General features: G+C 40.8%; 1 protein-coding gene across 1 annotated transcript in view; it reads right to left on the reverse strand.

Annotated features, from left to right (window-relative positions):
* Nucleotides 1-16,295, reverse strand: part of MAN1A1 (mannosidase alpha class 1A member 1) — a 160,167-nt gene that overhangs the window by 34,695 nt on the left and 109,177 nt on the right. The window contains exons 6-7 of the mRNA XM_076333496.1: nucleotides 4,421-4,544; nucleotides 1,962-2,055 (exon numbers count right to left, since the gene is read on the reverse strand). Of these exons, the coding sequence (XP_076189611.1) occupies nucleotides 1,962-2,055; nucleotides 4,421-4,544 (218 nt within the window). The remainder of the gene's footprint in view (nucleotides 1-1,961; nucleotides 2,056-4,420; nucleotides 4,545-16,295) is intronic.

Genomic DNA, 16,295 nt, shown 5'->3' on the forward strand with positions numbered 1-16,295 from the left:
ATCTCAAATAAAACACCTCTCAAGTCTTACATTCTGATCTTCTACTATGGGAAAAAAAATTAATACATCAGTGTCTGCGAACGGAGGCAACTGAATTGGAAGAGATGCAACAAGATGGAATTTGCTTTTGCTGCTTCAGCATGCTAGGGGCTGACCTGCATCAACATCTCTGTCCATCATTTGCATGTGCAGGAAGCTATTTCTTTGTCAATACTACATGCTATTGGAAAGCAAAGCTGGTATAAACTGTAAGTTTTCCTGTGCACACCAACAAAAACTGGCATTTAATGTGAACGAGGAGTACGTAAGACACAATTATATTAAAAATAGGGAAATGGCAAAGGCCATAAGGCAGAGTAAGTATTTGACTGCTTTAAAATAAATAAGGCAGAGCCACTAACGGTGTCAGCTACTAGAAAGATCTGCTCTCATGTAGCTCACCAAAAAGCTGAGTTTCTGTGGCTGACTGAAGCCGAGGAAGGAGGTAACTGTACCTGGCTCACAGATGCTGAGGTAGCCTTCTAACCAAACCCAGTGCCTCTTGCTGTAGGATGAACACTTCCAGTGGGAGGTTTTAATGTTTTACAAAGCTGTGCTAACCCAACATGGGTAACAAGTGGGCACACACCTCTCAGATCTGTAAATGGATGTCAGAGTTTATACCAACATGCCAACTGGAGTCGACGGTTATGCACGCTGAGCTGCCACAGGCCTTGTGGCATGGTGACCTGAAGGAAGCCTTGCAGCGTAGCAGACTAGAAGGCTTTCTAAAATGATGGCCATACTTCTAACTCATAAAGGGAAATGGCCTTTGCCTTGATGGGACAATACAACTGAGCAGCACAACGTTTTTGGATATCTTTTTAATTCAGACAGTGACACAAAGCATTCAAAAATATAGTTTATTCAATAAAACACTCGTTCTTTGCCTTTGCGAAAATTATCTTATCTATCCAGACTGTGGCCAGTCCCATTAGGACTCCAGAACCTCACTTCCACCTTAGCTGCATCCTAAACAAACTATGATATTCAAAAACTTCTCCAGTCCTTTCCCTCTCTTGTATTGTCTAGCCAGCTCCAACACTGATAATCTATAGGACCATCTCATCTGCCCGTGCCTTTTCAGACCAAGACAGCGTATCTTGCTTGTTTTCTTTCAATAATGGAGGGAGGAAAAAATACGAGAACATTGAAACACATGAATGGGATGGTGGTAGACTGACCCTAAGTAGGAAAAGTGGAAGAAGAAGTAGGGCCTCTAGAATCGTGATCCTGCACGCTACGTAGGCTTTGAACATGTTATGAAGATCAGAGAAGGCAATGTACAACAAGAAAAGGCTCAGTCATCAGGAAGGGGCTAAGAAGTTCAATTACTTCAAGCATTTTATTACACTCTTTCCCTTCTAATTTTGGTGTCTCCAGTAATGGTTCCAAGGGGATTAATGCCATGACACAGTTCTGTTCAGTTTGCTTCCTCAGTTGTTGGCATTAAACTTCAACAGAAATCACAGCTGGTATTAACTGGAAAGACTTGCTTTACTTTTTTTTTTTCTTCAGTGGAGCCACACCACTCTAAAAATATGGAATTTGACTCAGATGAACTGATAATGTTTCCTTAAACAGCTACTTTAGAGAGCACTTTAGATTTTTGAATAAAAGACTTTTGTGGTCTACAAATTCCTTTCCAAAATGATACATATTCAGACATTTCCCCGCTTGCACAAGCCATACTGAAAGATCAAAGAAAAGTACATTAAAATACAGCAAGTAGGATTATTATTTTTATATTTGTAGTATTTTTTACATTGTATAGAACCTCAGATATAATGTGAGTTTTTATACTTTATAAAAGTTCTTTATATATATATACAAAAAACACATAACAATGATTGAAAGACGTTAACGACTGCAAACAGCACACTGATAGGCAGGTCATAGCACCAAAGAAGTGATCTACTTACGCTGGCCCCATTGGCCACTGCTGGGATTCAGATAGTTGGGGTAAAGGCCCTCTGGCTTATCCAGTCGATTTAGAACTTTTCGAATATTCATTACCTATTGGAAGGGTACAAAACACTGAGCACTGATCCATTTTTCCCCCCACAATAAAACAGGGCCGGTACAAAAGTCTTAAAGTGCAAGTATCCCTAAAAAATAGTCTTATTCAACACATATACCTGAATACCTCTGTGCAATCATATTACTATTAAAAAAGATCCTCTAAGCTGGTATCATCACATAAATGAGCTCCTCAAAACCTCTGGAGTTCCTGTGTCAAGTGTCGGTAATGAAACAACACAACAGAAGCAAGCTCCGAAGTTCAGGACTTGACATGCAGAGTATCTCGCCCCTCCACAGGACACCGAAATTCACGGAGGCTAGTTGCCTTAACTAAGCTCAGCTACTTCAGCGTTCTATTCTTCATATACCAAAGCAGAAAAGGTATTAAATATTAAGCCTACCACCTAGTTCAGATGCAGAAGTGAATTGTAAAGCAGTTTTGCCTGGAAAGGAGAGCACTGCTGGAACTGAGCTTCATACAACCAGCTTGCCCAGCAGGAACCCATGCAGCCCTGCGCGCTCTGCCAGCACTGTTAAGGAGCTCGCTACAAATGAGAGGCCCAGGGAAACAATTACAGTCCAGATGCTCTGCAGCTGGAGTCATCCAGCAGCACAATCCACTGCAGAGCACGTGAAATAATTTATACTGAATTTTAACATTCACAGAAAAAGAAAATGTAGCAACTTGGGAGAATGAAGATCCTGAGCACCACAGACCAGAAATCGTAACAAAAAGGTACTGACAGCTTCATTATAACACCCTGAATGCCTAGAGATCAAGTGAACTAGCTGCTGCGAAAGAAGATAAATTAGCGTACACCAAGCCGCAGAAGGATTTCTGTTGTGGTACACGAACTGCCTTCTGCATCTTGACACTACATTGCTAACAGTCACTGCCCAAATGCAGGCTGCAACGAGTCCTAGACCTCATTTAATGAATTCTTCTATGAATGCTTCCATGCAAAGCTCATTCCAGTGTTTCATCTTCTTTATCAAGCGTACCAGCCCTGGAATGGCTTGCCGCAGAGGGCTGTGGAACCGCAGTCTCTAAAGGGTTTGAAGAGCAGCTTACATAAACAGATTTCCAGCATCTTGCAGCTACAGCTCGATGCCACTTTGGAAGAAAACCATAGGCTAGGATTTTTAACATACGCACTTTCATCACACTTTAATTGTCTCTTAGTAGAACAGATGTTACACCATAAATGTCAAAAGATAATTAAGTTATCTAGTAAGTTTGTTTCTGGCTGTTCCTGGGTGCTGCCACCCTCCCACCCACCTCCCACCTCCCAGTTCAGATTTGTTTAAGAGAAACTCTGTCTTTAAATTCACCCCTAAATACATTAAAATTGCTAGGAGTTTGCTTCACAAAATTTATTTCAGTGCTGACAATGGTATTGCAGCAAAGTCATTCAGTCCTTTAAGTTTGGTACAATTAGTATTAGTTTTAGATTTGACCATTGCTTTTAAACCTACTGCTAAACATCTGGAGTCTCATTATTAATTAGATTATTAGATAGATAATATCAGTTTTAGCTAACATGGGGCAGTTGCAGTAGGAACACAAAACCAAAACCAGTGGAAGTTTTAATTAGGAAAAAAAAAGGAAGATAAATGATACAGTGAATTATAAAGAACAGGACTCGCTGACTATTTGCACACCCAAAAGCAAAGCAAAATTGCTTAGGTGGGAATTGAGGGAAGGAGAAGAGGAATTACTTTCCATGGCTCACGTAAATAAAAAGTATCCAGAAGACAGTATTATCAAATTTTGGAAGAATTAGTAAGCACAACAACTGTTTTGTCAAAGGATGTTTTTTTTGTTTTTTTTTCTTCCCCCAAAGAAAGTTCAAAGCACATTTCCAAAAGGTCGGTGCAATGGAAGGGCTTTCTGACCTCACTGACAGCGGTGATACTATACAGCATTTTGAAGACTAAACTTCCTGAAATCAGACAAGGTAGCCATAGTGCTTTGCTTTCTATAGGCATCACATATTATCCCCAATATAATGTCAATTTTTGTTTTCACCACATTCAGGTGAAGAACTGAAGAAAGCTCTACTGACTGATTGTTTAATGTGATACTAATTTAGAACATAAACAGAAATTATATGCTTTATGGGGCCGGGTAAGTGCTATATGCAAGAAGATCCATCACAACGATTTTGGAACAGGTATTTGACTTTATAATACAAAACCACACCAAGGTGATTAGGGAAACATCTAGAAAATATCTACCTCCTGTGACAAATGTTTACAACTGAGGAAAATCCAAATCTTTCCCCAGAGACATTAGTCTCCCAACACGTGATTTATGTGAGTCATCTTTTACAACGTGATTTTGACTGAATAGTCTAACCTTTTCAGCAAAGACAGGGTTTCCAGACAGGTGGCTCAAGTGTACGAACTCCAGATGCAAAGTCCCAAATTCTGCCAAAATGCTGCTGCCGCCAGAGGCCCATGGCCAATTTCGACCGATTCCACTAAGATGGGGGGGGAAGAGAAATACAGAAAATAACCATGAGCACCTATAAGGCAATGCTAATAAAATATAACAGGTAGTAGATATTCTGTAATCAAGAGAAGATAATTAATTTAAAATGTACTTAATATCTGCGTAAGAAACCATGCTTCGGCAGCCTTCCATGACTTCACCACAGGACCTTGAATTACTTCGGTCCAGTTCTGCTTAGGCTTGTAAAATCGCTTCTTGCAACAAGCCAGTCTTTTAGCTCATGAATAGCTCCATTACACCTATCACCGTACCAGTGTTCCACTGTATGATATCACATTTAAAGACATTACAAAAACCACTGAGTATGAGAAAACATTCTCATACTTCACCTGTTTTCCCTGTATTTAACACAACACTCTCCAATTCTAACACTTCCTTCTACAGTGCAATTGCTTATTAATTTAAAATACTGCATATATACAGCATAGGCTTTAAGTTAAAAGTACTGCATGGAGTATATCCTTCTTAATACCTGAGAATTTAATGGAGTAGGATATGTAGGCATTGTCTGTCCGGGCACTCTTACCAGGATGAGTAACTTCAGTTTTAATTAAGACCTAAAGATACTTCACAGCAAATTAATCTCAGGTTTTGTGCTGAGAGTAGCGCAAAGCCCATTTATTGCTAAATCCCCACTAGAAACTAATGCTGGTTGAGATTCAGGACGAAAAGTCTGCCAAAGTTTCATTACAAAAAGGTGGATTTTCTTCCCTTGAAATTTCCAGCAGCAATATTCAGAAAAACCCCGGAAATTAAAGAAAAGCTAGCCAACTTTCCAGAGCATCTAGGTGAATAATGACATATTAGACCAGCATATTATTAGCATGAATGTTAGATATAAATACACTTATTAGGTACTGGAATGTCTTCCTTATTTTCAAGCTGTAAACAGCATTAAACACACACACATACATATATAAATAGAAATTGAATTTTACTTTTACACATAAGCAGCCACTACAGTCATCAGTTAGCACTTGCACAACTGTGAGAATCGAGAATTCTTCCTGAGTTAAAATGTGAGTCATATTACGAAAAAACAAAACAAAGCAAAAAACCAAGAAATCCCATCTTTAGTTCATCATGATGGAAGTCCTCAGTTGCATTAAAATTTCTTCTTCAAAAGGTCAAGTATCTATAACTGAAGTTTAACCAATATAATGAAATTAAGACTCCATTAAATTAATTTCCCCACTATTTATATTAACACATTATTTTGACATTTCTGCCACACACACAAAATAAAAACAAGTCATTAAACTTTAAAAGCAGAGTAAAGGCTACAAATAAAGAGCACGTTTGTGTCCTACTTAAATGTCACGGCTTTAAACGGTGCAACACCTTTGGCTGCCTGGCCTTGAGCTGAAGGCACTGCTGGAACTCACTCAAGTGCCACCAAAAATAAACCCAGAATATTACCAACTGATAGGCGGACTTATATTGTCCCATTTCTGAAGTACCATAGCATCTGTCAAATACTCCCCATAGGTATGCTATAGATTTTCCCAGACCATAATGAGTATGACACTCACCCTTTCTATCAGCTGCAGTCCTTTATCTTGCTTTCTCTTTGTAATTTACTTTGTCACACAAATTTTTCAGTTTTCCTATGTTGAGACTCACTACAACCTGTACTAAGTGTCAGTCATGTATGGACATCAGAGTCAGAAACAAACTCCTTCTCTACACTTCAGGAAGGAAGAAGCCACACTACTTAAACTTGTTTGAAGTTCCAGACCAGAACTAAAATAATTTCAGTTTACAGGGCGCTATTTTAATGTATCTCAAATCATCGTGTCTAAAATCATATTGTTTATATGACTTAAAACCCATGAAAAAATTCTGTAAAATATTAATAGAACTTTAGAACTTATTTCTATATTATTATAACTAGTGTTATGTAATTAAGTGAAATTTGAAGTGAGGATCTGGATCAGAAAAGCATATTAAAGCAGGACCGTCGCCGTTTTATGATGTTTCCTGTTTATTTTATAAACTTTGTTACTGAACACCGAGTGCCACAGATCTGAAATACAGTGTTTGTAATTCTACTGTCATTCATTCTCAGGAAATATGATCCTGATCGACCTGGGCTGCTGGTAACTCAACTCAGTATTTTTCCAGTAGACCACTGCTGGTCCTTCTGTACATAGGAACAGAAAGTATGAGATCATTATCTCTTCTAAAACATACAGAACGTACAAGGAGAGGGAACCACAGAGGAAATATAAATATTTAAAGTTCTTTTTTAAAAAATTACTGAAATTCAGAGGCACAACAATATTTGCAAGATTTTTTAAAAATTACATTACGTCCCCTATATATATGTATATAAAGCAGCAGCTAATTTTCATCTGAAAGGAACAGCAAATCCTCAGGGAAACTGCCACAAATACTTCAAAGGGTCAAAACACTTATCAAATCAAAATTCTTGCCATCAGCGAGCAGAACTGTTTCAGTCTCTGCAGAGTTTGTTTATTATCCCCCAACCTTCCTGGAGGGTGCCACGACAACTCCACAAGCTGGAGGCAGAGCAAGACTCAGAATTTCAATATTTAATGCAAAATGCAAAACCACAACTTAATAGTCAGTATCCTCCTGCAGACTTAGCCAGTAAAAAAGGTGAAAGACCAGAATAAAAGAGATCCGGCAGCAACAATGTGAAGTGTCCAAGAGCCACTGTTGCGAAACGTTTTAGGATTAAATGTGAAAGTAACTCCCTATAGCCCCTTTGGACTTTACTAATGCTGATCTTTTTTGCAAAAAAGCTACTCCAACTATGATGGTGGGTGAAAATGCAAAACGCTACGACAGAGAAATGAGAACATGGCACTACAGAGGGTCCATTTAAATTCACCAGTGCCATGAGACTGAAGTTGGAGCACACAGGTTGTGCCTGGTACTTCTAGGAGTGCTGAGGGGACAAGGGGATCTGGCCAGATAATACAACTGGAATTGGTTGGGCTTAATCCTGTTTTAACAGGAACCCTCACGAGCAGAGCATTGCCCAGCCCAACCCGCAGCCCCTGACTCACTTGCCTCGCTCCACACCACCAGCCACCCCTCTGGCACCCACGAAGGAGAGGGACCTTCTCAAACGGAGGTCAAGAGAAAGGGGGAGGGTGATGCAAAGGCCACACAAACTTTCCTGCAGCTTTTTTCTCCTTCTTCCCCCTCCTAGTTCCCCAGGACGCACTTCATGCTTCTCCTTGAGTCTCAACCCCCAAGCATACATGTCTTATAAATAGAAATAAAGTAAAATTACTAGCTTTTTTGTGAAAGAAAACATCATCCACTGCTTTCTCCCCCCAAGGAAGCCTGTGGTCCTCAGACAATTTTGAAAGCATAATATTACCGCTTTTCCATGTTTTAGCCTTAAGATTATGACCACATCCGATTCAGCTGCACAGCTCATACCCCAGTGTATTTGGTTTGCGTGGCAAGGTTGGGGGGGGGGGGGGGGGGGGGAGGGGGCGGGGCGGGGCTACAGCGGTGGCTTCTGTGAGAAGCTGCTAGAAGCTTCCCCTATGTCCCATAGAGCCAATGCCAGCCGGCTCACCACTGACCAAGGCCGAGACAATCAGCAACAGTGGTAGTGCCTCTGTGATAACATATTTAAGAAGGAGGGAAAAAACCCCTGTGCAACTGCAGCCAGAGAGCAGAGTGAGAATATGTGAGAGAAACAACCCTGCAGACACCAAGGTCAGTGAAGAAGGAGGGGGAGGAGGTGCTCCAGGCGCCGGAGCAGAGATTCCCCTGCAGCCCATGGTGAAGACCATGGTGAGGCAGGCTGTCCCCCTGCAGCCCGTGGAGGTTAATGGTGGAGCAGATATCCACCTGCAGCCTGTGGAGGACCCCACGCCAGAGCAGGTGGATGCGTCCAAAAGAGGCTGTGACCCCGTGGGAAGCCCGTGCTGGAGCAGGCTCCTGGCAGGACCTGTGGACCCATGGAGAGAGGAGCCCACACTGGAGCCATGTTTGCTGGCAGGACTTGTGACCCCGTGGGGAACCCACGCTGGAGCAGTCTGTGGAGAACTGCAGCCCGTAGGAAGGACTCATGCTGGAGAAGTTCATGGACCACTGTCCCCCGTGGGAGGGACGGCCTGCTGGAGCAGGGGAAGAGCGTGAGGAGTCCTCCCCCTGAGGAGGAAGGAGTGGCAGAAACAATGTGTCATGAACTGACCGCAACCCCCATTCCCCGTCCGCCTGCACCACTGGGGCAGAGGAGGTAGAGCAAATCAGGAGTAAAGTTAAGCCCGAGAAGAAGGGAGGGGTGCACGGAAGGTGTTTTTTAAGATTTGCTTTTATTTCTCATTATCCTACCCTGATTTGATTGGTAATAAATTAAATTAATCTTTTTCCCCAAGTCGAGTCTGTTTTGCCCGTGACGGTAATTGGTGAACAATCTCTCCCTGTCCTTATCTTGACCCACGAGTTTTTCATTATATTTTTCTCTCTCCTGTCCAGCTGAGGAGGGGAGTGACAGAGCGGCTTTGGTGGGCACTTGGCATGCAGCCAGGGTCAACCCGCCACACCCAGACTGGGTAATTCAGCACACGGACTCTGTGTACCAGCTACAGGTCTGACCGCGAGTGAAGATGGGGAAATGCAAGAGCAGTGCAACTCCAGCAAGCGTATTCACAGAAATGAATCTCCTTGGGGCTCCCCTGGTAATCAGTACAGGGAGATAACAGAATTAAATCACTTCACAGAGGAGATTAAGTGTTGTGGTTTAACCCGGCTGGCAGCTAAACACCACACAGCCATTTGCTGACACCCTCCCTCCCCGCCGTGGGATGGGGGAGAGAATTGGGGAAAAAAGAGTAAAATTCGTGGGTTGAAATAAAGACAGCTTAATAGGACAGAAAAGGAAGGGAAAATAATAATAATAATAATAATAATAATAATAATAATAATAATAATAATAATAATAATAATAATAATAGATTATACAAAACAAGTGATGCACAATGCAATTGCTCACCACCTGCCGACCGATGCCCAGTCAGTCCCTGAGCAGTAGCCCCCCCCGGCCAGCTTTCCCCAGTTTATGTACTGAGCATGACGTCACATGGTATGGAAAGTCCCTTTGGCCAGTTTGGGTCAGCTGTCCTGGCTGTGCCCCCTCCCAGCTTCTTGTGCACCCCCAACATTCTCAGTGGGTAGAGCATGGGAAGCTGAAAAGTCCTTGGCTAGTGTAAGCACTACTGAGCAACAACTAAAACATCGGTGTGTTACCAACATTGTTCTCACCCTAAATCCAAAACACAGCACTGTACCAGCTACTAGGAAGAAAATTAACTCTATCCCAGTTGAAACCAGGACATTAAGCTAAAGATGAAGTCTCTCCCTTTACGTAGTAAACCCAGGGAGACCAGTCTCACTTACAGTTATGCCTTGCCAGGTGCCCAAATCTCCCCAAGATTTCAATTAGCTTCACAGGTATCAGATGAATTTTTTAACTCTCTACAGGCTAATATATATAACAAAAAGTAGGACTGGAGATAAACACTTCGTAATGTTGTATTTTTAATTCTTTAATTATAAAATAAGTTTTTTCCTATCTCACAATTTATTTTTAATGGTCCTTTTTTGTGCTGGCCACATTTGCATGACATTTTTATAAAATACTGCAAGATAACTTTTGGCAGATTAAACTACAAGAATAAATATAGAAAACCTTTCTGCAGTACTGTGATATGAAAAGGATACCTCAAAGTCCATGAATCTTCTATACCTAGCCAAGCAAAGCCATACAGACGGTGCCACATATTGTGGATTAGTAAAATAAGTTAACACAATGCATTATGTCCAAAATTTCTCTCATAGATGTAATACATGTCAATTTAGTATTATTTTCTCTGCCATATTTCAATCCAGTGAGAAAAATCTCCAAGGGAACATTCCATTTTGGATGACTTTTTTTTTTTTTAAACAAATGTCTTCCTTTTATAAAAAGTCAGTATAACTACATAATGGCCAGTCACTGCATTTCTAATAAAGTGTTTATACATTGCAAAAGCCTTCAGTCTATTTCTTTTCTGCCACTACCAGTCTTTCATAACAATATTTTAATTTAATTAAGTCAACTAAGTCTCCTTAGAACAAATGAAAAGAGGTCAGTAAAGGGTCAGGTTTTCATTTACATACTCAGTATCTATTTCTCATTTTAAACAAAATATATTTAAAAGATTAAATTGCTATAGAGCCATAGATGACACGAAATACGTCAAAATGCTAAATAAACCTTAATTGCTTTCAGCATTTCCTACGCAAACAAATGAACTCAAACCCAAACAATTAATATGTTCTAAATATACTTTGTGACACACACCCCAACATAAAAATAAGCAAATAATGGGAAAAAATATTTCATGGATACTATAGTTGCATACTGTGATCCCCTAGCTAAGGGAGTCACTGTGGCAGCCAAAAGGATGATACTCAGAGGTCATTTTCATAGAATATCTAATGTTTCATGCATTATTTAGGATTGCCACATCTGAAAACGCTTTCATAAGAATGATTTTTTATTTTGCCCTGAATGGAACCATTTGTCAATGTGTCACAAAAATAAATGAAGAGCAGCTTCTTCTCTTCCCAGAAACCAATGCTGATCATTAGACACACATCCCTTGCTAACAACTCGCTAAGAGAGAAGCTAAATCCAATACTATAGACCGAACCAGGGAAGTTAAAGGGTGATCTGCTGTTGATACTTTTCAGAAGAGGCTCCCTTCAAACTCCTGTGCTGCATCTTTCTCCTTTTAGTATTGCAGCTAACTAGCAATGCTAATCAACTATAGTTTATGATTTAATTTATAAAGAAGCTGTGATGAAGAATGAAATTATTTTATTAGAGGTTCATACTTTTTAAAACAAACAAAAAAACCCCAACCATGGAGCACACAGGCAATGCTTGCTAAAGTTTCAACTATTGTATTTGATAAATTACATGCTCAAAAGATTTTTTTGTTTTTTTTTAAATTTCCTTCACCCCCTGCCCCCAAGAGTACAAACATATGGGATCTTGGTGTAAGGGCCTGTCTTCACAAGCACTGAAATAGATGATTTATTTGTTAACACTTCAAAGATATTTAATGTGTGTTTGTTTTCCCCATACCTGGCAAATCATCCGTACCCCATTTGACAGAAGAAAGACAGGAACACAGAAATCCCATGTTTGAGTACACCACTGGTACTCAACTCTTCCACCCAAGCCTTGTGGCAGGAGCTGCCAGGACAGCACCTTGTGGACAAAGTCAAATGGGGGAACCCGTGACAGGGCTAGCACAGTAGCTGTGTACTTCTAGCCCCAGTAGCAAGCGTGAAACACCTTCCTGTCCAACTTCCAATAAATGGCAATTAACTTTTTGCAGGCCTATGTGGTCCCTATCTCCCCCCAGACAGCATCAACGAAGGCAGACAGACTCCTGCTGGAGCTCTGACTTTTCCACAGTATCCCTTTTCCGAGAACGGAAAATTATTATAATCTGGTTAAGCGTCTCTCACACAATGTCTCGACAGCTGGAGACAGCAGAAAAAGAGACTTAAATCAGCTAGCTAGCCTATGCGGTAGTTTTTTATGTCTGTTTTATTCCTCTTTGTTAGGAGAATCATCAGGCAAACGCTAAGAGCAGTTAATTTTTCAGCTGTGACAATGAATGTGTAACTACTGCCCTTGCCTAATCATTGCCCAGCTGGCAGCTTCCTGCTCAGCTGAGCTGCCCTCTCTGAAGACTGACTGATACCAGCTATTACCTGGGGAGGTGATTTCTAGGGATGCTGACTTAGCAGGGGGAGGCAGACAGTGAATTAGTACCATCAGCAACTGCAGCATGAAGACTAACAACAAAAGTGGTTACTCGATTTTACAGTACGATGGGGAATAAAAAAAATTCTACGCTGTAATGTCAGAACACAATTTTTTTTTTTACTGTAACAAGTGAGATAATGAAGAGGTGTAGCCTCAAGAGCTGCCAGTTTAAGAACATTAATTTTGTCTATTTGCCTAGTCATATGCAGCGTCAGCATTAATACATGCTGACCTCCTGGCCACTTCAGTTCTGCCAATACAAGAGATGCATCCATTTGTATTGGTGGCACATGCACATCATCATCTGGCTAGAAATGAGAGTAGGAAAAGTCAGATTGCTGTGGTTGACCATTCATCGTGTGAGAAAGTACCAGCACAGCTCCAAAAAGATGCTAATATGAAACAGATCTTAAAACAAGATCCCTGCTTTTCTCCATGAGGTTCATCAGGTCCTTCAAAGACAATGTACGCGGCACATTTTCCAATCCAAACATTACAGGGACATCCATCTGTAAAAGGGCAGGAGAAGAGGAAACAGTCTCTTTGCTTCCCTTGTCAATTTTAGGAAGACGGGACCAGTCAGAATAGCTTTGTGGTTCTTGAAGATTACGTTGTTTTAGAGACCCTACAGTACCTAGGCACATCAGCTGCACTGTCTGTGGTTAAATTTTTCAAGAACAAAAGTTCTCCATCTCCCAACATTTTTGCCTTTCACCTTTGTAAGGAAACCTACGCAGAGACCTTTAAAGCTGTCCTAGAATGGTCACTATCTCCTTACTGTACTTGCAGGCAAAAGGTTAAAATGCTCAACAATCATGGAACGCTATCAAGTGGGCTGATCTTCCTCAAGATGACCATCCGACAGGGGATTTCTCTTGAAACTGCACAGAACAGCAAAAGACTGAAGAGCGCTGTTAATGTAAAAGCGGGAAGGAAACAGAAGGTACATGAAGCATGAAATTTCCAGTATCAACCTGTGCTGTGGCCTCTGCCAGGACAGGTCCTCGCCTCCCTGAAGGATCAAGTCAGTGGTGGAGGAGGTGTTGGAGAAGTGTGCATATAAACACACAGAGGAGGCTAGAGAATTATGTCTGCTCCACATCCAAGTCATAGTCCATGAAACCCCCCTAAGCACTCTTCACTCAGTAAAAAAAGACACTGTTCAACACCACCATCAAAGTCACTGTCATGGCAACAGGACCAGCTCCTCTGTGGTGAAAACTACTTGCTCATGATTAGGTCAGAGTAATGATGTGTCCTGGGGAAATACTGAAGTGAGTGGATACTGAAGCGAATGGAAAGAGTGGCAGAGGGAGCAGGAGGAACCAAGACGCAGGTGGAGACCAAAATGCCAGAGAGAACCAAGACAAAGAGAAGACAATCTCATCTGCCTCTGGAGAGCAGCAGAGAATAAGCAAAAGCCAGTGAAATTGCCTGTGGGAAGATCAGGCTTTACTGTACACATTGAAGCCTGTCAGCTGCTAAGAATAAAAAATAAAACACCTCTTCCACAGGCTCTGAACACCACCAGACACCCTGGGATACTTCTTTCGTGATCTGATACATGGGTTTTGAACATCTGGATCTAGCGATACTGTGTCTATTGATGCTTAAAATAATCAGAGTATCTTATTCTCACCAGTCCATTCAGACTGTTGGGCTGCTTCGTTTATGTCAAATTCCTGCAGCATTTCTCTGTGGAAAAACACTGAATTTCTTTAGGACTTTAGTGGCAGGGTTCGTACAATCCTTTCCTTATGGCTGTCTGCCCTGTGACACTTTTCACGTTACTGGTGCTCTAAAGGGGCATCAAAGCTTGTGGAACTGGCACCCTGCGGCAAACCAACAGAGCAGTAAGCTCACACGTACGCAGCCACGTGGAGGAGTGTGAGACAGGGAGAGACAATTAGTAGCCAAGCAGTACATGATTTGAAATGTCACTATGAGACATGTCAAGTGTTTAAAGGTAATTTTCAGTGTCACCATCTAAAACTGTACTAAAACTGTACTCATTACTGTAATCACTTCTGATAAAAGTTATCTGAGCACAGCACAGACCTACACGTCTCCCACAACACACTAATGAATAAACTAAACAATTCATGTTTCCTATTACTTTATTGCACTAAGGGTTTAATTAATCAATTTCCAAGGGCTAAAGAAGCAAGAGGGAATACAACACAACAGAGCAAGGCTAGAGATAATAAGTACCAGCATAGACTACTTTTAATCAGGTCCCCAAAGAAAAGTGAAAATAACAGGAAATGAATAGAAGTCTACAGTTCTGCCATCCATGCAATAATAAGTTAGACGGTGTAAAAGAAGAAGGTATTAGAATGAAATTCCCTATTGTAGCAACTGCTATAACTCAGTGTTAGTGACAGTCTAAAAAACCTCCCAAAACCAAACTCAACCAAACAACCAAACAAAAAGCCCCTCCGCCTCCAAAAAAGAAAAACCAAAGCAAGAAAAACTCCAAATATTCTGGTTCTGAGAAGCCAATGGAAAACACCTTCTTAACAGATTCACTGGGAAGAAAAATAATTAAGAATTTTGGAAGAGTCCATGAGAAACACTGTTTATATATGTTCTCTTCCTCTCTGCCATGCCTTTTAATACTGCAAGATGAACTTTGTTTGTTTAAGTCTAAAGCTTATTTCAGAACTTTACATTTCACATTAGATAAGAGTGTTCGCTGCCTTAAACCACCATAGCCATGGCAATCAGCACTCTTGATCTACTTTGCCCAGTATATCTCTCTATAAGACTCTGCTCCCAGTTTTATATCACTTTTCCAACATTCAACTTTTAGGTTATCTTCTTTTTTCTGCTGAGGATTTGCTATAAATCCCCCCTCCACCCTGATTAGTTCATTAGCTTCTGACTTCAGTGAGTTTCTATCCCACAGCAGAATTCCTGTACTAATAACTGATATTCAAGCTTTGCTAAATTGTTCTTGTGTCATATCAAGTGCATTGTCCAAGTGCAAATAAACATTAGCAATTTCCTTTGTCTGTAAAATAATTTGTTATGACGATGAGTGTTGGGCAGTTTGCATTTGGAGGTGACTAGGTAACATAGAAACAGCGTGGAGAATTGGTGCTAGAACCCGTAACTTCCCCATTTCTTTTTTCTCCTTGATGTGTTTATTGTTTTTTTTTGCTGCTGTTCTTTTTTTCTGGCCCCACAACTCTCCTCTTGCTCTCCCAATCGACTTCTGTGTTACCAGATATCCTTCCCTCTATTGCCAGTCACTTGAGATCTTTCAGTTTTCTCCACACAGCCTCAAGTGGAAAGCAGCAAGATGCATTTCTGTGATGGAGATCCTCCAACAGTGGTCACCTCCAGTTCAGGTTAAGGACAGTCACAACCCAATCAAGAATATTAGTGTACTGAAATATTGTGAAAACAATGGCTTCTCTATCAGAAGAGGAGGAGTCACTTTTTCAAGGAAAGCCACTACTGATCTTCTGGACAGGACAAAATCTGAGTATTCGGTCTTTTCAGTCTGATGAGGACTTTTCAGAGACGGTAAATATTCAAAGCATCAAAGCAACGGATGGCAAGTGACAGGCTGTATGAAACCTCCCAGCCACTAATTCCCACTTTCCCACTTCCCAACAGTAATTTTATAATACTCTACATCATCCTAACCTCAATCTCAGTAATTTTAAATATATCTGTATCACTCTTGTTTATACAGATCATATTCATTCCTTACCAGATGGTAACTTTAAAAAGTGTTTTTAATCTTTTGCTTTTCTGACTCAATTAGCTTTTATTAGCTTCTCCTGTCAAGAAAATATTTTAAGTGGATTCACAGTCATTTAAGTTAAAAGTCTTTCAAAGCATTTAGTCACATTTATTGTGCTTGACATTGCATGTGGTACCATTAAATGTTTG

This window comes from Aptenodytes patagonicus, chromosome 3 (assembly GCF_965638725.1).
Source record: "Aptenodytes patagonicus chromosome 3, bAptPat1.pri.cur, whole genome shotgun sequence".
Taxonomy (NCBI): domain Eukaryota; kingdom Metazoa; phylum Chordata; class Aves; order Sphenisciformes; family Spheniscidae; genus Aptenodytes; species Aptenodytes patagonicus.